Source organism: Lethenteron reissneri, chromosome 9, assembly GCF_015708825.2.
Source record: "Lethenteron reissneri isolate LAM-NWPU_2019-01 chromosome 9, ASM1570882v1, whole genome shotgun sequence".
In the NCBI taxonomy this organism is placed as follows: domain Eukaryota; kingdom Metazoa; phylum Chordata; class Hyperoartia; order Petromyzontiformes; family Petromyzontidae; genus Lethenteron; species Lethenteron reissneri.
Window position 1 is genome coordinate 5,206,308 of NC_083787.1, and position 22,886 is coordinate 5,229,193.

The window sequence follows — 22,886 nt, forward strand, 5'->3', positions numbered from 1 at the left end:
TAATAGCCGCGAGTTTGCCGTGTTCCACGTAAGATTGACTTTCCGTTTTCTGTGTACGGATTGATTACACTGTACTGGAGTGAAATGATTATTAATGCGAGAAGAAGTGTGTGTGGGTGTTATGGCGTGTGTTGCTTTCGGTTATATTACATGTACCGGAATAATAAAATAACAATCTTAAATGACGGCACTTTTGATTTAAAGCTTTCGCGACTGCAGAGATTCATATTCTTGGTTATTTCGGTGAAGTCACGTAGAAGGGAAGCAATGAAATAATAAAAATATAAAACAATATAATTCTCACGACGTTTCGACTGCAACACAAGCAATCATCATCAGCTGTGGATTTCACACCTGATGACGATTGCTTGTGTTGCAGTGAAATCCACAGCTGATGATGATTGCTTGTGTTGCAGTCGAAACGTCGTGAGAATTGTATTGTTTTATATTTTTAATATTTTATTGTTTCCCTTCTACGTGACTTTACCGAGAGAACCACGAATATAACGGCACTTTGTCAATTAATGAGCTGTGACTGCCTTCTCAAACTGCCATCAGTCACTCGGGGGGGTTATTTAACCATACTTCACCACCGTCGGTCCGTGTGAGATAAAAGAATTTGGGCTCCAGGATTGTATCAGGCATCACTCGCCACTGATGTTAGCCTTGGCCAGGAGTAGAACTCAGGTCCGCTGCGTTTACAGCACAATTCGTTAACTACGAATAAAACATCTATTGTCGCTACAAACTATAATGCCAATTAATTACGCGGTTATTACCGTGATTTTCTTAATGTAAACCGTGATATTAAGGGAAGAAACATTCGGTCATAAAAATGTTTAGCTCATTTCCATCCAGAAAATGTTACGAGAGTGATTATAAATGACCGATGTTGTTACCTAAAATTACAAGGGAGCTTGAATGTACATTTCTTGATTTTATTCTAAAAAGTCTCTTCTAAAATGTTCTGGTTTTCACAAATATGTATGCATCGGTAATGCATCATACATCAAAACACGTTTTCACAACTTCACGCTGTGTGTGTGTGTGCGATATTCTGGAATGTTCTACAAACATAACAGCTGGGCATGGTGGCGCAAGCCTGTAATCCAGCACATTGATTTGTGACAGATTTCAGATCCATCTGGACTGTACAAAACACCCATCAGGAGGGCATTGGCCAAACATTCCAATGCAGGACCCTCCTCCTGAAAAGGTCTCGAAACTCGTTGAGATTTTCCCTGGATAAATACACGATATAATTATTATTAAATCACTGTTTATGGAATGTGCTTTGTGCTGAAATAAGACTCCTGCATTAAGTGGCGTGGTTGTTATGAGCCCTGCAACCAGGAATGAAATGTGGGGGCCCTGTCCTCTTGCCCTGTACCTGCACCCTTCCGGCCCCTCGGCCCAGGTGCAGTTGCACCGCCTGTGCACTCGATAACTACGCTGCCTCCTACATTCTTGAAGCTTTCGAAAGGCGAGAGAGCGGCATTCGCAGTGGGACCGAGCGCCGGATAAACACACGGCATGAGCATTATTGTTAAATTACATGCTTTCAAAGTGTTCTCAATGTGAGAACACCCCCTGCAATGTCAAATTAATGGAGGTGAGAGTGGCGTTCAGCACGGGGCCTGACCGCGATGGGCGACGCTCGGCGGGGTGACCGCGATCCCCTTTGTCCGTAGAGCGAGCGCTCGAACGCAGCTGAGAGTCGGCGCAGGTGGCCCTTGACCCAATGTTCGACGCACAAAGGAGGGTATCGGTGTGGGTCCAGGGGGAGCCTGAGCTCGCTCGGGATGCCGGCGAGAGAGGGAAGGTCTCGGAGCAAAATGACATCTGTGGCTCGGCAAGCAAAATAGGGCAGCTTATGTAATGCCAAATGGGAGCGTTGTGTTCGGTTTTCTGTGTCGCATCGTGTAGCTCGGTAAATACATCTGTAATTTTTTATTCAATCGTAACCCGTTACTTTGCTGTTGTTATTCACAGAAGTGGTAATGCTGTTGTTAATAATGTCATAAATTACTGGTGCAATGCGTTTACGTCTTGGAGTGGTGCATGAAGTTGATGACACATTGGCCATGAAAAGACGTTTATTGGTTCACAGTAGGAACCAGTGTTCGAAGATTTTTCACATCTCTAACAATTGTGTCGGTGGTACCGACTTAACTTATTGCCCATTTAACCTCCCCTACGACAGGCGATATGCTTCTGTGACACATGGCCTGGCCAATCCGACGACCATTCCATTACAAAGTGGTCACACTCTGAACGGTCGTTCAGACACTGAGTAGCATTTATATCAACTCATCTCGAACTTGTCGTTTTTTTTGTTTTTGTCGCAGGTGTTTCCAACGCCTCCCGAGAATCAGAGCATCGACGATGACGACGACGATGACGACGACGACGATTATAACGAAAATGATGACGAAAACGGCTACGGAGATGACGTCAACGACGACGATTATGACGTTGATAACCACGATCACGACGACAACAAATGTGGCTACGGAGGAAAGAAGAAATACCTGGTGAGTGGCTCGGAGGAGAGCAGCGAGGAAGAGGAGCTGGAGAGCCTCACCATTCGCATCGCTTGAGAGGGGCAGTGGGCCCCGGCCGGTGGTGACGCGACGCCCCGATGCGGGGCAGCGACGCTCCTCTCCCAACGGTGACCCCTCACCCTGGGCCCGCTGTGTAGAGGAAGGTGGCACCGAAGCCTCTCCCATCCCACTGTGATGTCTCCCCCCCACCTCCTCTACTGATGAAGCCTGCTGAACCACAGTCAGCCACGTAGATGCGCTTTCGGGTTGTGCTCCAATGTGCTGGCGGGAACGTCGGGAACGTCGGCTTCCTCGGCTCCCAGGACATGGAGGGAAACGTCGTACGACGCGTCGCGCAACCCGAACACGTCGGAGAGCTGCACAACAAAGACAAAGATCCCCCGTATAGCCTCAACAGACTGTTGGGGCAAGTGCTGTTAGCGAGCACAAAACAACCACGAATACCTGCGGTTGGGCCTTGTTAATCGAAAAGAGGAAGCGGGCAAGTGGATATGGACCTGGGATAAGGCTCACTAGCGCCTCTATTCATGCGTGTTATATCTAAAATAGGACACTTTCTGCAGGCAGCAGCATATGTAACTCTTGTGGAATAATATGTTCAGCTTTGCAGCTTACTTATTTTAAGACTGTTTGACCTTGCATCGAGGGGGTAAACGAATTTGGAGTTCTCGGTCTAATCACATCCTTTTTTTTCGTAACTCGTCGTTTACCCAAGAAAGCCGCAGAGTCCCAAGACTTTTGTTAAGAGGGTCCTGTCAAGTTTTTGTAAGTTGGGGCAATGCTGCTCTGAGCGTAATCCCAAAAAACGTGCATGCAATTCTTCAGCACTGGGATATTTGCTGTTGGATGAAACGGGGATAACGCAGGGGAGAACCCACGCAGAACAGGGGGGGGGGGGGGGGAGGGAGAGCATACAAACTCTGCACAGAAAGACGCCCAGAGTCGGGAATCGATCGCAAGCCCTTCTTTCTTGCTCCAAGGCACAAGTGTTACCAGCTGCGTTTCCCTGCCGCCGATTTAATTGAGCTCGTTTTGTTAAAAGCGTTATAACGGTATTTTTCTATGGTAATCTGTCAAAAAATTTAGACGATGCTAAATTATGTATTTCTTATATGGAAGATCTGGGTGAGTTTAAAACTCAGGACTTTCTGCCTTTCAAAGAAAATATTCGTCCACTCCCCATTTTAACACGAGCTGCATTCAAAGTAAACATTCCTGTTATAAGCAGGTAAGGTAGGCAAGTACACCACTTGCAAACAACCAAGATCTGTAACTTTCTTTGATGGGTAATGAGGGTGCGTTCAAATGTTTGAAAAATAAAAACCGAACGGTTTTTGTTGTTCTCTCAATGTCCCTATAAATATCTTGCAAATAACACGTTTCATAGACAAACGCTAAATGTAATAAAAAAAACGGTCTCCAGGTGCTACCCGCAGCTTTCGCACACATCACTCTTTTGAAATGACCACAAACAGAATATGCACTAATTGCTGGACATGGGTTAATTTTTTTATAATGGTGTGGGATTTACAAAGCTGCGTATCATGTACGTGATGTGTGTCTTACGCAGAGGACATAGTGATGCCATTATTGCCTAGGCGTAGCAGTGTGCTTTGGGAAATGATTGGGAATGCTTAAGCCACACGCGTAATTTTCATTTTCCACTCAATGGCCTTCACAAGTGTAAAGACCCAACATCTCGCAGTGACTGACGTATATACCCCCTCCCCCCTCGTGTTACACCACCGCCCACCCTCTGATGTCACGGACGTTTCTTCTATGGCTCTTGCGTAAAAGGATGAGGAGAGGGCTTATTTTCGTCCAGAGGGGGTGTCTTTTGCGAACGTCCAGAGAATAGCTCCAACTCTCAAGCCTTGCAGTGAAACCCGGTGTGCCGTTTGCACTTCGACGAATTTAACAAAGAAAGTAAAACAATCAGCCCTGCAATTACTCGGCTCCTGCCACCGCTAGTGGAAGGGCCTCCACTGGAAGGGGGCTCCAGAGAGCCCACCCGAGACAGTATTTGGCCTACTCTTCCAAGCTGGCCAGAAAGAGGTCTTCGAAGAGGTTGGGAGTATCCACGCATTTCCCTACCACACACAACCGGCCCGAATGTGTCGCACCCATTTCTATGCTATATGAATGCAAATTGCATTGCATTGTAACGTAATGTTCGCACATTAAGTTATTTTAATTAGCAGAGACATTGTTGTAATTCATTTGGACTTTTCGCAATGTTTTTTTTGTAACTGTATATGTATAAATCTTGACTTAAAAGCTTTCGTGACTGCAGGAATTCATACTCTTTGGGTCACGCAGATAGATAGTTGAAGACGATTGCTTGTGAAGCGATCGAAACGTCGTGATTTGTTTTATTATTTTTTATCTACGTGACTTTACCGAAAGGCCCATAGAGTATGTATATGTATACAATATTGCTTCATATTTAATACCATTTATCGAAGAGCTGTTTGTGTTCTCCATTGATACACTCACATGTGTGCTCCCATGCACACGTGCCATAGGAAAGCCATGACGGCGCTGTAATGGAAGTTTGAATGTATGCTATGCGTGCACGGTAATTTATGCTTGAAAAGTGAAATGGAGGCAACGTATCGTCGTAATCCAGCTTAGCAGTGGCGGTTGATTAACGGACTCTGGAAGTGCTGTAAATTACAGTAATTGAACCGCATTGCCTCCCACAGGGCTAAAGAGTATGTGTGTTGATCAATAATGTTGGGGCTATCTTTGAAAGCAGTAGCGTTTAACTATGGGGGGGTTGGCATGAGTGGAGTATCTAGGGGATGACAAACCACAGAGCAATGTTATTCACTCATCATCACACGCACACTACGCTTGTTTAATAGCACACATGCTCGCCGGTGTACGCTTTCTTAATGTACAATTTTCGGGTATCCAAAAGCAGCACACTTGTCCATGTTATCCTTTTATACCTTTTTTTAAACACCTTACAGTGAATTAAAAAAACACAACAAATTGCAGTGTGCTTTCTGTAGGATCATTAATGTATTTATACGTGTTCATTTTGGTCATCAAGTCAGCAGTTGGTCGAATCGTATTTTTGTTATTAGAAAATGTTAAAGCATCGTTTATTTGCATAATTATACCCACGCATCCGTAAACACCCAGGTCTGTTCTTGGGTTGGTACAAGCGGCAGGGTGAAGACGCCTCTGGAAATTCACGTGATCGTGGGCTCTGACCCCCATCTCCGGGGGAAGGCCCTCCCCTTTAAATGACCTCCACACACGGGACACCCTCTAAATGTCGAATTTGCCTAAATTAACAACGCATTAATCATAATAGTCTGGGCGTCAATCCAGCTCCCAGTGCGACACCGTATTGCCTATTGTTCTAGCTGTCGTTGTAAAGTGGCAAAACAAAGGGAATAGCCTGGGCCACCACCCAGTGGGTGGAATTGACCACACAGGAACCGCACTGGCTCATTCCTAGTTCCAGACTTGGCCAGAGAAGAGCATACGTCCTCACAACAGCTCACATCGACAGCACAGCTTCCAATTCGCAAGTGATGTATATGAACCTTATGGCGGGACCCCGGGGTCCCGAATAAACGAAAGTCAAAATCGTAATTAATTTATTTTTGGCGACTCCGTTCCACCACGCACATAAACGCCGCGAACCACCTGGCGCGGATCATTCTGTTGTCGTGTCGTCCAAGCGCAGCAGCGAGGACGAATGCGCAGAAGAAAAAAATTGTTAAACTTTGATTAGCGCATCGTGTAAAGCTCGTCGAGCGGAATTGATTGCCGTGTCGTTCGCCTTCAACAGACATCAAATGGCGTCGCAACGCAGTTTATGCGAGAGCCGGGGGCTTATGGAACCCCGGGGACCCGCCATAAGGTTCATATATTGATCCGGCTAAATGTGTATCGTTAAGACCCTCCACCACCTGACACAGCCAGAAAAATGTTCAGTTATGACGTGTGCGCAACTGCCGAGTTATTGTTTCAGCTCGGTGGTAAGTTGGCGACTTTCTAAAAACCAAATGTCGTGTCTAGATGTGATGTCACTTCCTAGATTGACGTTTGACCTCGTTTCAAACAGAACGTCGTATTCATTGGCCACATCCGATGTTGTCCCTCAATGTGGTGCCCTGGGGCTGTTCATAGGTCGTTCCTGGTCCAGTAGTCTGGGTCACCAATGGTTTCTGAAATGAGGCATATCACTCCAGGCCAGTGTGTTCCAGAGTTTGTAAACCACACACCCAGGTCCGTTCATGAGCTGTTACATCATTACATTGCAATGTAAAAAAAAGCCTTATTATTCTTACGATGAGATATGTTTATACTGAAATGTAGCATTAAATATACCATGACAATAGTTTGTGGTTATTGTATATAGCTTCTTTATGTTATAAAGATTATTGCTGATCCACCAAAACGTTACTTATTGCGTAGGAGAAGACGAGAGTAATGTCTGCTGTGGAGATGGAACTGATGAAATCACCTCTTGTGCAGGTACTAGTGGTACTAGAGTTAGATGATTCAATCTCAGGATCTTGGGAGATGGCAAGGACTTGGCGGGGTAGCCCTTCATCATAGCTGATAATGAGATTATAATTATGCAAGATTTAACACATAGCAGGCTTTCGCGACCAATATTATTCATAATCAACGTTTTGGGGTTAGATCGCGATATTTTTAAATGTGTCATAACCCTCCACCACCCGACACGGCCAATCAGCAAAAAAGTGTCACGTTGACAAAAAGTTCACTGCTTTAGCCCACCGGTGTGTTGAAGCGTGAAACCACAACATTTACAATTTTTGAGTACGACTTTTCGCTGATAATTGCATCCAGCATTATCGGGCAATTCGCCAGAATGGTGAGGTCTTTGCTAAACCAGTGAACTATTTGTCTTTTGTCAACGTGACACTTTTTAGCTGATTGGTCGGGTGGTGGAGGGTTACGATACATTTATAAATAACGCGATCGAACCCAACAACGTTGATCATGAATAATGCAAGAGTCTACCAACATTCCGTCAACTTATCCGGGTAACGTGGCTCACGTTTTACCCACAGCAGGGGTCGGCCACCAGCGGCTGTGGAGCCGCGTGCATCCCTTTAAGGACCGCTGTTTCGTGACCGTTATTTATTCAGGACGACCGTCTAGTATCCACATTGCATTGCGGCTTTTGAAATATCGAGGGGGGGGGGTTTTTTTTTGTTCTCTCCCGAATTCGAAAACAAATGGCTCTGCTTGTTATTTTTTTTTGTCGACCCCTGCACCACCGGCATCAATAATCTTTATGCTCCCCCATCTCTGTCAGGGATGGAACAGAAAGCTACCGATCAGCTGTAATCAGCCCTGGCCACATCTGCCCTGTGCGTCACGGGACAACACAGGCCTGCTCATTTGGCTGATCGGATTCTGCTTTGTTTAATTCACTGTTAACAAATGATCCTTTCAGGAGGAAATGGACTCGGAGTTCCTCCCCCTCCCTCCCTCCCAAAGAATCGAAGTGCCTAGAACTGAGAATCAGGTGCAAGGTTTGTTGGATGCAGTGATTGTCGAGCAAACACAGGCTCTTCGCGTCCTCCACAACAGAGTGTGTGTGTGTGTGCGTCTTTACAGGTCTGCCAATCTTATCTCAGCCGGGTTGAGCATTGGTGCAGGTGCAGGCCTGTGCAATAAACCCACCCGCAGAGGCAACGGGGGGTGTGGTGTGGGGTGTTTTTTTCCTCTAGAGTTTTATCGTGCAGGACATTGTTATATTTTCGCATGTACGTTACGGGACACACTGCAGCGCGATTGACTGGTAGACACGAGATGTCCTGTGTAATAAGACTTGCGATACCTTTATATGCTGGAATACCAATGTAGTGGCCATGTGCATGGTGTTACCTGTAACCAAATCAACAAGAATGCGTCAGAGTTAAGTCGGGTTGACCTTCGATAGGGCCTTTGATGGGTGACCACAATCCACATACGCTGGACGGAGATTTGTGGGTGCTTCAAAATCCAATGTTGTACTCGTACTTTTATGCTCTCGAGTGTATGCTTCCTGCCTTTACCATCCCACACTGACCAGCGTGGTGAAGTATGGTCGAGCAAATCGACCTGGGAAATCTTGCCCTCATCCAGAGGTGGATTGACAGAAGAGCTTGTGCGGTCGTGTACACGCAATGGAGAGGGCTCCATATCCAACGGACGTGTGAACATACTTGACCTATATCAAGGATGTTCGAACCGATAGTTTCTAACTCCCATCCCCCCCTTTCGTCACGGTGGCGAGATGTTAGCTACCTCGCCTGGTATACAGGAGGTCGTGGGTTAGATCCCGACCCTGAGGCCTGCTGTATATTTGGATTTTGCATGTTCTCCCCGTGGTTGCGTGGGTTTTTTCTCCGGGTCCTCCGGTTTGTACCTCCACATTTAGAAACAATTTGCGTTTCGAGTTATTTGGCTACTGCTATACATTGCCACACGATAAGCCACTTCGTTGAACTATCATTTGTGGCCAGGTCGCTTTTAAAAAATAGCTACATAGTTCAATGGGCCTTACCTGGTAAAATTTAAATCGTTTCTAGTTTTATCTCCCTGCGTGTTCGCCAATGCTTGCCTCGGGTTCATATCCATAGAGCAACTTCTCTAAAACAGTATAAATGCATATTCTGATTTTGAAAACAAAACAACAAAGACTTTTTTTTTTACCTTCGCCATAGTATTGCAATTATATTTTTTACATTTGTTTGCATTTTTATAAAGCCTTTTACACCGCGATAATATATTTCTTAATATCTCATTACTGTGCTGTAATTATAATTTGTATAGCGCGTGTTAAATGTTTGCAGCGTCAATTTGCTGCACAGTATTAAAGTGTTTAACTCTTGTTTATTTTAATTTCTCATTAATAAGGGGCTGGTTACTATTATTATTTAAAATAAATGCAGCCAAAATACATGTTTTAACTGCATATTTCAGTTATTCAATCTGTTGAAACATTTTTATCGGGTGCTTTTAAACATAAAGGATTTTCTTCTTCTTCTTCTCATTTTGTACCGAGGTCGAGTCGTCGATTTTTTGTTTCTCAATAAACAAACATGAATACAACGTGCACTTCGATTTTCCTCGAAAGTTTCGATTCGGTGAGCGGGACCACAATCGAGCGTAAATGATAATCGCGTTAAACAAAGACCCACTCGACAAACGTCATTGCCGTGTTCTGTCCTGCAGAGAAATTAGTTGATTACCTACCTACCCATACTCTTAGTTTTTTCGGTAAAGTCACGTAGGTAAAAAAAAATTTGAAATTTAAATTTATAAAAATAAAATAATAAAAATCACGACGTTTCGGAGGCAACACAAGTCTCCGTCATCAGGTGGGACCGTCACAGCCAGATTTGCTGTATCAAGTGAATACAGCAAATCAAGTGAATACAGCAAATCTGGCTGTGACGGTCCCACCTGATGACGGAGACTTGTGTTGCCTCCGAAACGTCGTGAATTTTATTATTTTATTTGTATTAATTTTAATTTCATTTTTTTAAACCTACGTGACTTTACCGAAAAAACGAAGAGTATGAATCATTGCAGTCACGAAAGCTTCAAATCTATAATTACCTACCTACCCGTCCACTCTCAGAGCATTATGAGCATCCATCCTGCACGTGCCCCTCGTCCCCAAGGCCCGGACGCCAGTAGCGTTGATTCAGGATGCCACTCATCCTTTATTCCCTGTCTCTGGAGTCGAGGGCGAGACACCCATGCAAATTATCCAACCAATTCCAAAAGAATGTAGGACTCTTCCCTTCAGACAGTGATAAAGGTTGTCCTCATTTCATCTGCGCGTACAAATGCATGTTCAAGCATGCACCTGTCCATGCTTCTGTGTGCACTTTTCAGTTTTTTTAAATCTATGTTTCATGAATTATTTTTGAACCATGCATTATAGCAGGTAGTGTATGAGAGTCCAGAAAACGGGGTGTGCATCCATCTGTGTGGGCCTTTCATTGTTATCCCAGACAAAACCCAGGTTTTTTTCTGCAGGTGCTCTAGTTTCCTTCCATACGAACCCCCCCCCCCCCCACTCAAACATTTTTTAATGAAATTGTACAAACATCGCATATAGCAGAATCTTGAAAAATGTCTTGAGACTAGGTATATAGGTATTTCCCTGATGAATACATTTATAAAATAATGTTACTTGTTGAAATCCTGCTTGGCGGTTGTCAACCCATCATCATTTCTAGGCCATTAAAATATGTACCACTTTATGGGGGCGTCGGATAACCCCCCCCCCCCCCCACCAAAGGAATGCAACATTTCCACCACTTGTAAAAGGAAGAAAAGCACTCTCTAAATGAGTATTTTAAGCGTGAAATGTATTTTAAAAATAATTATGTTTCTATTCTCATTAAATGTGAATTGCATTGAATTGACACTGCTAGTAGTGGCGATAGTGGTGGCCACAATAGTGATGTAGTGAGACACAGTAGTGATGTAGTGGGCCACAGTAGTGATGTAGTGGGCCACAGTGGTGATGTAGTGGGTCACAGTAGTAATGAAGCGGCCGCTGCAATGTTACCCACTTGAGTAGCGGTGACATCTCAACGCAATTCTCTGCCTCCATATTTGCCCCCTCAGGTGCGGTCGCCCCCTGTTCACGTCTCTGCCCGCGCCTCCCCGTCTCGGCACGATGAGACGTGGAGGCGGGGAGCCGTGCGTCCGAGATAAGATCCCATAGGCGCCGTCCCCCCCACCTCCCACTTCAACAGCGGACCCGCCTGTATCGCTCTCGCCGTTTAACCAAAACAAAATCCTCTGCCGAGTTCGTTTTTTTTAATTCACGTTTGCCGCACCCGCGAGTTGCTCGGTTGAAGAAGAAGAAGAAGAATGTTTGTCATTTTGCAATTTGAAGCCGATAGCGTCGTGCGAAATGTGCAGCTGTTGCAGGCTTTACGTTGTGAAATGCTGGAATGCTAGGAATTAAACTGACACGTGTATTTCCTTAGGAATGCTATTTTTATTCGAGTACTAGTGTTATGAGCTGGTGTGGTGGCTCACAGTGGTAGAGTGGGCTCGCGATCAGGATGGTGCGAGTTGAAATACTGGTTGGAGGTTGTCAGGCCATCATCCCTCCGGGGTTACTAAAATAGGTACCACTTTGTGGGAACGTCGGACGCACCCATCCCCCCACCGTAGGAATGCAACATGTCCACCACTGACTCGGGGCTGTGAGCAGAAGATGAGGACTTCCTAAATGCGTATTTGAGCATTAAATCACTGACTTATTGACACTTGATTACAGTATTATTATTATTAAATCTCTTGCTAAGTTCCTGATTGGTGAACTACATTTCTGAACCACACTTTAATTAAATGCCGGTGTTTTTTGCAAAGCTAAGTTTAAAATAAAGTAGACATCGGATTAGATCTAATTTTTATCATCTGGTTTTTTGAGCACACGTGGACTTAAGGGTGTATGTAAATGTGCGGATTTTCGGTCTAATCTCTGTGAACCGTTCGAGATGAAATCCACAAACTCAATTTATATCTTGTAACAAATAAATAAGTATGTGTGCGAGGCACGGGGAGGGGGAGGTCTATAGAAGAGTTGGGTGGATTAGAAACTGCTCAGGAATGAGCTCGTTTGGAGGTACATAGGGCCATGGATAAGTGGGGGTCATCATTTGGATTATTTCATTTGGCAGTAGATTTAAATGCATGGTCACCCTGATGATGATTATGGCAACATTCTGTCTGGGCCGATTAAAGATTTATACCAAAAATATATATAATAATAATAAAATGTATCGTTTTTTATATTTATTGATGTGTTCAAATTCTAAACACAGCCACTGTCCAAGTTTTTTTCGTACTATTTCAGTACACGTTTCGGTGCCATATTAGTGACGTCCATTTACTAATTTTGCTCGATTTGGGCATTTAAATTTGTAGCTTAGAGCGAGTAAAAAAATGAGCCACCTCTTCTCCTCCCCTGGAAATTGTTACGTCAAATATCTTGCTGACGCCAGAAACTAACGTTGCTCTCTCTTTGTCTAAATTAAATTTGCATTGCATCCGTATGTATACCGAGTGCAGTTATCGAAAGTGGGACGAAATCAAAGTTCTCAAATGGAGAGGCAAACGGGAGTGATTTTGGAACACTGAACTTCATAATGAAAAGCAATATACCCATGCGCATGGAGGAGAAAACTTTAGTCGATGTTTATTGTGACGTATCGATCAGAAACGTGAACGTTGACAACGCAAGTGCAGTGGCACAAAAGCTGAAAAATGCGAAGAAGCGCGCATGAAATTCTACTGCGAGGCAGAACACGTGGATCAAGACAACATTATGCAAGTTATAGATGGCGTAATGATATTATTGTTAAGAACAGTGATTGAGCTTGGGTAAGACACCGCAAGGAGGGTTGATGGCTGGTGGTAATAATGGCAGTGAAGGAGAGAACACGATCGAGCGATGAAGTGATGAAAGCATCTGCTGTTCAGGAGCAATACGGATAGCTGGATCGCAAGACCAGGTGAGATAACCAATGGCATGAGGTGGCCGTCATCCAGCAGTGGATAGAGGATATCGAATTATGTTGACGATGGTGATGACGTGGGTACCACAAAGCAAGGCACTGATTGACTCTAGCCACTCGAAACCATTCCCAGGCCATTCCCAGAGGCGCAGACACGAGGCATGACTGCCAAACGTGCTGCTCTATGTTGCTGTCAGCATAAACACAAATGCCTACTCTAAATATTAATATTTAATGGGGTGCATGAGTCCCATCAGAATACCAGATTGGGTGGGATTTTTTTTTCACTGGTGTGAAAGGGTATGTATTTATGTGTCCTCGCATTATCCTCGCACTGATGCATTCAAATGTATTTGTCAAGCAGATTTAGCGTTCTGTGCGTGTCTGGCAGAGTTATTGTTTTAGTGAGAAAGAATGTATATTTTTCGCATCAATGTGTGCTACTCGTCATGCTATGACATGGTTCAGAAACGTGGTTATTAACAACAAGATGAACAAAAAGTGAAAAGTGCGCAAATAAGCGTGAATAGAAGCACGCCTCGAAATAGCATTGAGAGACAGGAGCGCAAGGATGGGTGAAAAGACGCCGGATAATGGCAGCATTCTAACTGTGAAGGAATTCTAAAAGTGGCTTGGACAGGAGAAATGATGGCCGATGATGAAGAAGAGTGACCGGGGTGGCAGCACAGCAGTGGAATTCGCCCGACGGGAACTTCCATCCTGGGAGATGGAGCGAGCGATGCAATCAGGTGGTGCGGCAGCCACTACGAGTGGTTTGTTATATCACGGGATCGCGTACGGAGGCCTTCATCCAGCAGATGATTGACCATGGCTGGTGATGATAATTACTATGACCTGTAGTCATACACTCTTAAAGTTTATGAAGAACAGGCTTTGTTTAACGCTATTATCAGAATGCTGTACATTGTTTTGTTTTTGCCCCTTTTTTAATCTTCAGGAATGTTAAATTTCGATTTAAAGCTTTCGTGACTGCAGGGATTCATCTTCTTGGTTCTTTCGGTAAAGTCACGTAGAAGGGAAATAATAAAATAATACAAATAAAACATACTAAAATAATTCTCACGACGTTTCGGCCACAACGCAAGCAGCCGTCCTCAGGTGAAGAACAGGTCTGTCTTTCCGACAGAAGCCGTCCTCAGGTGAAGAACAGGTCTGTCTTTCCGACAGACCTGTTCTTCACCTGAGGACGGCTGCTTGCGTTGTGGCCTGAAACGTCGTGAGAATTATTTTATAAAGTTTTATTTTTAAATCCTTTATATTAAGTTCGCTTGCTTGCTTAGGACCGTGCAAATCTTTCGCTCGTTTTTTAACCCACTTCCCGTGATCCAATCGAGCTGACATTTTCCACACAGACTCGTTGTGTGTGACAATTAATTTTCGTGAAATTTTTTTCTCCAAAATTTTACACTGTTTAGGGAAAACTAATTAAATATTTAATTACCAATTGCTTAATACTGGCAGACAATCATCTGACCCATAGATTGCAGCCATCTCAAGCCAGAGGACGAGAGAACTCTAGCCGCCACGCATATAAAGGATTTAGAGTGAAAAACTTTGTTTTTACGGGTTTACTTGTTTATTATTTTATTATTTCCCTTCTACGTGACTTTACCGAAAGAACCAAGAAGAGTTCAGGAATGTTATTGATTTGTCACGGGTGTCGGCCAGTCTGGGTCTGGTACCAGTCGCGCGATCATTTTGCCAAGCAGAGATGAGTGTCGGGGAATCATCCGCACCGCATGGAGTGACCGTCGGTTGAACGCGCCCTTTGAAATGGCTTCGCCTTCCTTTCCAGATGAACTGCGGGCGTTGGGACGAGAATCGGGGGACGCTGTGAGCGGAGTCTTTCCCTTTGGGCGAGAACTCCTAGGGCTCCTGCGGAGCTGTAGGAAGCGGGGTGACAGCTCTTCAGAAATAAAATTCTCCGTGAATTATTAATGCAATTGCAATTCTCTTTAACGATGAATTATTTACGGAGGTTTGAAGAGGGGGGTATTAATGTGGTATTTTTGAAGAGCCCTTGGGAAGTTTTTTTTCTTTCCGAATGAACGTGAAAGTAACAACTGCGGTTTAATTCTAGATTTGAAGCTTTCGTGACTGCAAAGATTCATATTCTTAGGTGTTTTCGGTAAAGTCACGTAGGTAAAACATTAAAATTAATACAAGTAAAATAAAATAATATAAAATAACTGCGGTTTATTTACGTTTTTCCGAAATAGTAACATAAGGTACAATTCTGGTCCTCAACACCCTGTGGGGTCCATGTATCGTTTCGTGCATCTTGAATATATATTGCATCATAATAATACAAAATATTTCATGTTCGTGTTCACTACATGCGATGTACAGTATTGCATGTTTGCTTGTGTGGTTGCATCCGTAACGAAGTGGTGGCATCATGGTTAGCGCACATCGCTGCAATCTCCGTCACTCGGAAGCCACCTTGTGACCACGATCACAAGGGGGCTATGAGGATATACGGATACACGGAAGGTTTCTTGCATTGAATGTGAAATGTAAGTTCGCATTCGTACGTGCAAGGAGTGTGTGTCCGTCGAATTGCACGCGTGAACGCGGTGCCACTGGCGCGCGCGTGCGCATGCGTGAGCCTTCGACACTTCACGTGAGAGCCTCAAAGTGCACCTAGCCTGGCACAGGCGCCGTGGTGACGTCACCGTCACTTAGTGGCGAACCCGGCCACCCGAGTTCGATTCCCGCTCACGACAAACACCAGTGACGGTTGTCTGAACCGGTCCTGGGCCTCCCCGAGGTCGACTCGGCCTCAAATGAGTACCTGGTGGGGTGTGTAGTAAACATCGCCACTGTGGGAGACAAAGGCGGCCGGCCGTGGTGCTGGCCACCCTATAACACGGTGTGTGTGTGTGTGACCAGATTTTGTATAACTTTAGTGAAACGTGGTTCGAGTTTGTGGTTTGTATTTCTTTCCGGAACATCTTATGATCTCGGGAATGCGGTATTCACTTGCTCTATAAATATTTGCAGTGGCTGATTTTGTGGTGGACAAGCAAGAGTCTTGCAGAGCACATTCGCATATCCGCTCAAGTATGCCACAAAGTCATGCTATTGGGCAGCCTATCCCGTATTCGGACTTTTTCCCAAATAAAAGCTCATAACGTACCTGATTCATCATCATTTCCTAACTCCGGTAACTTTATATATTTTTTGTAAAGCAAAGAGGCCACCCTCCTCGGACATGGAGCGATCACGTGAGCTTCTGTGCTGCTTTGCAGCATCGCGAGGGAGATAGCCGCGACTTTGGAAGGAGCCCTTCGTCCAACAGTGGATTAATCACGGCTGATGATCACCGTGACGATGACCTATCGAAACCTCCTCCAAAATGCAAGCGCCTTCTGCGCACACTGCACTTAACCCTCTACCCAGTGCCGGATTATCCTAGGAGCAAAAGTAGCTACATATGTAGCAGCTACGGGCCCCGCACTTTCAAGGGCCCCCCGCTAAATGCTTTCAAGCTGTCAATTCCGGTTCAGTGATTCTGCACTTGCTCTATTACTATAGTACTAAACTGCCTTCGACCTTTATGAATGACTGGGTGTTTAAGGTGAGCGATGTGTCGTATTATCTGGCTGTATAGCAAATGAAAAAATACAATTACTTTACTGTGCATGTTAAAAATGTATGTGTTTTAATATTTACGTGTTTTTTTTATTTTAATTTAGGGCCCCTTTATAACATATGCTACAGGCCCCGCACTCGCTTAATCCGGCACTGCCTCTACCGCTGCTCATTTCACCCGGTTCCCTGATTCCGCTTTGCTCTCAGCCGCATCCCGATGTTGAGAGCATGCCATGCAAGGAACGTCCCAAACAAGTTGGAGCCCGTCCCTCATGGGGTATACAACAACGTCTCCTACTCTTAGTTCTTTCGGTAAAGTCACGTAGGTAAAAAATGAAATTAATAAAAATAAAATAATAAAATCACGACGTTTCGGAGGCAACACAAGTCTCCGTCATCAGGTGGGACCGTCACAGCCAGATTTGCTGCATCAAGTGAGGCAGGGATGCAGCAAATCTGGCTGTGACGGTCCCACCTGATGACGGAGACTTATGTTGCCTCTGAAACGTCGTGATTTTATTATTTTATTTTTATTAATTTTAATTTCATTTTTTTACCTACGTGACTTTACCGAAAGAATCCTTGCAGTCACGAAAGCTTCAAATCTAGAATTAACAACGCCTCCCTTTGCCTTTCATGTGTCTCCGTCTGGTCTCCATTAGCGGCGCTGGAGCCAAGCCCCACAATTACGCGGGATCTCCCCCACCTCACCCCACCGCACCACCCTCCCAACTCTCCCTCCCAGCGTCTCTCTGCTTCCTCGTGAGCCACGGACCATTTCTGTCGCTGCAAGCTTCTGCCCGAAAGGAAAATGTTGTGATGTAATGTGACCTAATAGCTGACTAATGCGTTACGGATTTTACTGCTGTCAAGGCTAAACTTTTGCATCGGCCCGAAGACGTTTGCATTTCTGTTGTTGCAATGCCACGTTTAATCTCAAGCACTTGCTCATAGTGAATACATACACGTATCGTTTGGATCACAGTACTGTACTGAAATATGCGTGTAAGTATGGATGCATGCAACAATTATTTTAATGTGACATTTTCAAAATTACTCGGTTAGGAACATGTACTGTACACAATAATATACAGGAAACATGAAACATGCATGCTTGCTTCACTTAATCCTAAATACACACATGCATATGCAGTATGAACGTAATTATACGCACTCATGTATCCGCATATGCAATCACGGTAATGACCAGACCGCAGGCTCATCCTTGCAGATTTTAAATGAATGGGCAGATTCCTTAGGCGGGGTGCACATAATTGGGCTAAGCGTATGGTTCGGATTAAATTTGGGGGTGAAGGGTTAGGATTTGGGATTATAATCCTAAAACGGAATGCTAACTCAAGCCCAAAAAGTTTTTTTTTTTTACTGGAACGGTGGCCCATTTACGGTTTCCCCTAATAATAATAATGGTCGTACAGCCTTTGGAGTCTACGCCCTGCGAACAGCGAGCCCGTATTTCAGGCTTTAATGACCTCGCTTCGGAGAAAAGTTACGGGCAGCTCGTTTCCGTTCCCAAAAAGACCGCAACATCAAAACCAACCCCTTGCCTCTGAGTGGACTCTCAGATTCACAGCCATCTCGTACAAAGCATTAACTGGTGACTGACAACGTTGCCGTTTGTCGAATTGACTATTGATGTTTCATTTTGGCATTCGATGCTGTTTCGCTGAGCCACGCACCTACGTGCAGCACGGCGAGTGATCTTCATTTGCAACGAAAGGTCCTTTTGGCACCATGGCTGTCCTCCAGGGGGCCCAGCAGCGGCTGTCTCGAGGTGGGAATCTCTGCCGGGAACTTTTGAGATCTGGGAGAAAAGACGGAGGCTTGAACAAGTGGTCGAGCATTCATTCGTCCCTCTGCGAGAGAAATGCGTTATCTTACGAGCGCCTGAATGTTTACACAATCCCAATCGGGGTTTGGTCAACATATTAAAGTGACTTCTTTCACCTTCATGGGATTTAGGTCACGTATGTACGGCCAAGTATTATCGTACGAATTTGGTGTGCTAATGGATATTTTAAGATGTATATACACAATGTGTATACATACTACAGAACTGTGGACATGCATCGACACCGACAGAAGCCACGGAGTTTATACACGCGGGGATTTGTCAGTAATTTGTTTTATTTCTCTAGCCACACGTGCCAGGATTTTAGGTCAGGCGAGGGTGTGAATTGTGTACGCATTTGGTCACATGCATGTTTTATTGTGCATGTGACAGCGTTGATTGTTCCTTGCCAATGTTTATCGTCTCTATGTTTGTCCACTGCACCATCACTGTGCATGAATGTTTCATTGTATGCCTTTCTCTATCTGCGTGCGTGCGTGTGCGTGCGCGTGTGTACGTGCTTTGTGGGTATAAAACTGTCCGGCCATTCGGTGGAGTTATTCACGAGCAAGACGATAAAGGTGCACGAGAGGCCACTAAGGAGAACACCTCGCCAGATATCTTGAAAGAGGTTGGAGTGCCCATACTTTACCTAACCGCACGCGATCTGCCGATCGACTAACTAACGAACTAACTAACTAACTGCCCTGCATATATGCCTACTGCTGGGTGGACAGAGGCAGGGATAGCTAAGAAATTTGACCCCATTGTTTCAACTGACACGCAAGGAAATCGAACCGGCGACCTCGAGATTGCAAGCTGCTAAATATTACACCACGACAGCATTCCTTTTTCGCGAGTAGTAAAGCGATATGTTTCAGCACTCCTCCGTACCATGTAAGAGGACACACTTTGTACAAATGTAACCAAACCTTATGTTTGGTCAATGCACAGCTGCACCTCGCTGATGAGAACCCAAACACAATCCTGCAGTTGCTGCTCCGAGCTTCGAGCCTTTTAACGCTGACTTATGTGTTTTCTTCTCTGCATGTTGGTCTTAATAGGGGCCTGCTAGCAGCGTTAGACCAACACGCTATAAGGACACACACAGGGTGTCTTTGTCCTTGCAGTGTAAGTCACAGTCAACTGGTGTGCACACACAGCAGTGTCAGTTGACACACGTGGAAAAATGTTGACTTTAAGATTCACGCTGGAAGTGATGGCATGTTTTTTTTCGTCTGAGCCAAATTGGCAGGGACACAGGCATTCATAACTTTGCCTCCTTCAGTTACAGTTTGCATGCATTGTGATCACAACCCAAAATGGTTCTCTGAGAAACAAAAAACCTTACTCTACAGAACAAAGTGAAATGACATATTCTATCATTGCTTCAGAGACGATCCAATGCTGAAATATGACAGATTAAACCAGCGCGCCTCTTTAAAGGGAAACAACCCACATGAAAAGCCACAGACATCAAAGATCGTTGAACTTACTTCAGGCTACGAGGCCACAATGTCCTCATGTCGTATGCACACCCATAAAATATAAAGCTGCCCTTCACAGTTACCAACATCGCCAAGATAAAAGCTCTTCCTAGAATTGAACGTTGCTCAGCTGAGTCGCTTCGCAAAGAAAAATGAATCAAACAAAAAATAGACTTCACGAACGCCCTCAATACGCAGACTGCCACTCGGAGTAAAACGTGGTTATGTAGCAGCTGGAATTACAGTATTGTGGCTATCGCTAACATGAGTCAAAACAGCTGTGGAAATTTGAGATTGCGACGTGGATTCGTTTCCGCAAATAAGTAACACTAAAGAGGGTGTAAGTCAGGCAGCTGTGTAGTGTGTGATCAGAATGCCCACCCCTATGCCAATTTGCACAGTTGGAATTCCACCCCCTGGTCTGGTTAGGAGGGTCATAGAAGAGTAAGTTCAAACCTTTGGCTGTAAAGTGTGCAGAAATTATCTCAAGATATCAAATTATATACACTTTTCATATTGGAGCACGCTCCTTAAAATATGCCATCTTAATTTTTTGGGCAAATATGCCTAATCTTATTTTCCTCTGTTGAGTATGCATGCAAATGATATGCAACGTTTCTCAGTGGATCTATGAAAAAACAAAAAAAATCAAGTAAGTAGAAAGGTATAACTTCAAGATTTATCACACGCAATGTTTAAAATTAATTCCAATATTCACGACGAATATCTTGATTCAAAAACGTTAAGTTTTCATCTCGAAAGAGTTTCGATCGGTATGTTTATCTTGTTTTGTAAGTACTGTACAGTAATGAGTCAATCAAGTTCAGAATATCTGAAATCTTATGAAGACAGGTCAAGTGGCATATATGTGTTTGTGAGGGCACGGCATTTCCTCCACTCCTCGCATAGATGTTGCAACTCTGTCGGATATAATAACATTACAGAGGGCTGTGAAAATAAGCGCTGCAATAAATAATATATATATACATTTAAGTATCGTGGTGTGAAAGGGCAGAGTCAGCAAAGGGCATGTTATTCCAGCTTAACAACACTTCAGGGCAGTTAAGTAATGCAAGCAAATGGGGATATGTGTGTGTGCGTGCATGTGTTTTTTTTATCTTACAGTGTGCTCGTCCACAACAGATGTTCGTTTTCAATGGCGAGCATACCAATTACGTTGAGCTACAGACGGACACTGCATGAACGGCTATCGTTAGCGCTTTAATTGTGTTTTTGTCGCTACAAACGGTTGAAGCGTTTATGCATTATCTCTGTCCGTCCATCTGTCTGTATCGAGGAGGCGGGAGGGGGAGGGCCACGATAACTTTCGTGGACGTGGGTCAATGTCAATTATGCTTCGGTTGAAAGTCACGTTGCCGTGAAGAACATACCCCGGAAGAACAAAAAAACGCCCCAAAAGTATCGTAGAGTTGCCTAAAAGTCGGTCCTAATCGAGGTAATGGACGTTCATGTATTTTGTTTATCATATTCTACACAACGACAATGATTAGCGCGCGTTATGTGCTTTATAATTCGGCGTTGAACTCGGACTCTAGAACATCTGGAAATTAACCAGTATTGATTGAAGCCATCGTGACTAAAGAATGAACCTATACTTGATAACATCCCACATCATCCATGATACAGGTTTTTTTTGGGTTAGATCGCGTAAATATATAAATGTGTCGTTAAACCCGCCACCACCCGACACAGCCAATTAGTAAGGTTTGTCACGTAAACAGAACGTGCCAATTCGTTACTAGTACAGCACACCGGTGTGTTGGAGAGCATATCCACAACATTTACAATCTGAGTACGACGTTTCGCCAGTAATTACAACTGGCATCATCAGGCAACAGCCAGATTTGTGGAGAAATTTTCCTGTTTCGTTCCTTAAATAGAGGCGTAGATGTGATGACGTCACTTGCAAGCCCTTCTTGTGCGGAGTAGTATGAATGATATTGGTCGTGAAATCACACGTGTTATAATCCCACATTATATGAACCTTATGGCGGGACCCCAGGGTCCCATAAGCTCCTGGCTCTCGCATAAACACATTATAATGTAAACAAAAAATTGCTCTTTTTCACCAATGGGTTTGAAGGATGGTGGCAAGTGTTGTCTTGTTAAACGATGCCTTTAAAACTGAAAGCTACTCACCTCTATTTAAATACACTATCGAAAAAATAAATAACACCCCTCTGTCAATCATCGTGTTTCTCAGTGCGGATTTGTGAACACACTTTCTAAACAGTACATTAAATAGAATGCGTTTTCAATGCGTTGTTCATATTGTAACAAACGTTTATACCAATGTTACTCTACAGAGTAGTGGGTCGCCGCTCCTCTTATCCGCATTCATACGAGCGGTATGTGGGGACTATGGCTTAGCCGCAAAAAAACCTATCTGCACAGAGGCATACGAACAAGAGAAGTTTTATCAAACAGGAGGAATTAACGGTGCAACGCATCTCATCTGTTAAATATCTGCAGGTAATAGGATTGTCATCAATTGATCCTGGCTGCAGACATTGGTAGGTCACAAATAATTATGAAGATAAGAGAGGATATTATACCCATCTTCCAGTGAACTGAAACACGTACACCAAGCTCTCAAGATGAATGGATATTCAGACTCCACAATCCGTAAAGCTATCACCCCAACCGTTGGGAAAGAACTATATGAGGACCCAATCAAAACCATCACCTTGCCATACACAGCAGGGGTCACCAAAAAGATCTCCAAAATCATGAGCAAACACAAGATCAAGGTTCGATTTAACACAGTACATAAAATTCGTGATCTGATCCCATCTGTAAAGGATGTGATCCCTGACAT

The 22,886-nt window shown here is 44.2% G+C and overlaps 1 protein-coding gene across 5 annotated transcripts in view; it reads left to right on the forward strand.

Annotated features, from left to right (window-relative positions):
- The window catches only part of LOC133340481 (broad-complex core protein-like), a 78,135-nt gene extending 68,476 nt beyond the window's left edge, over positions 1–9,659 (forward strand). For all 5 annotated transcript variants that reach the window (XM_061548761.1, XM_061548762.1, XM_061548765.1 and 2 more), the window contains one exon: positions 2,349–9,659. In XM_061548761.1, the coding sequence (XP_061404745.1) occupies positions 2,349–2,600 (252 nt within the window). In that variant the 3' untranslated portion in view covers positions 2,601–9,659. The remainder of the gene's footprint in view (positions 1–2,348) is intronic.
- Positions 9,660–22,886: the final 13,227 nt, after the last annotated feature.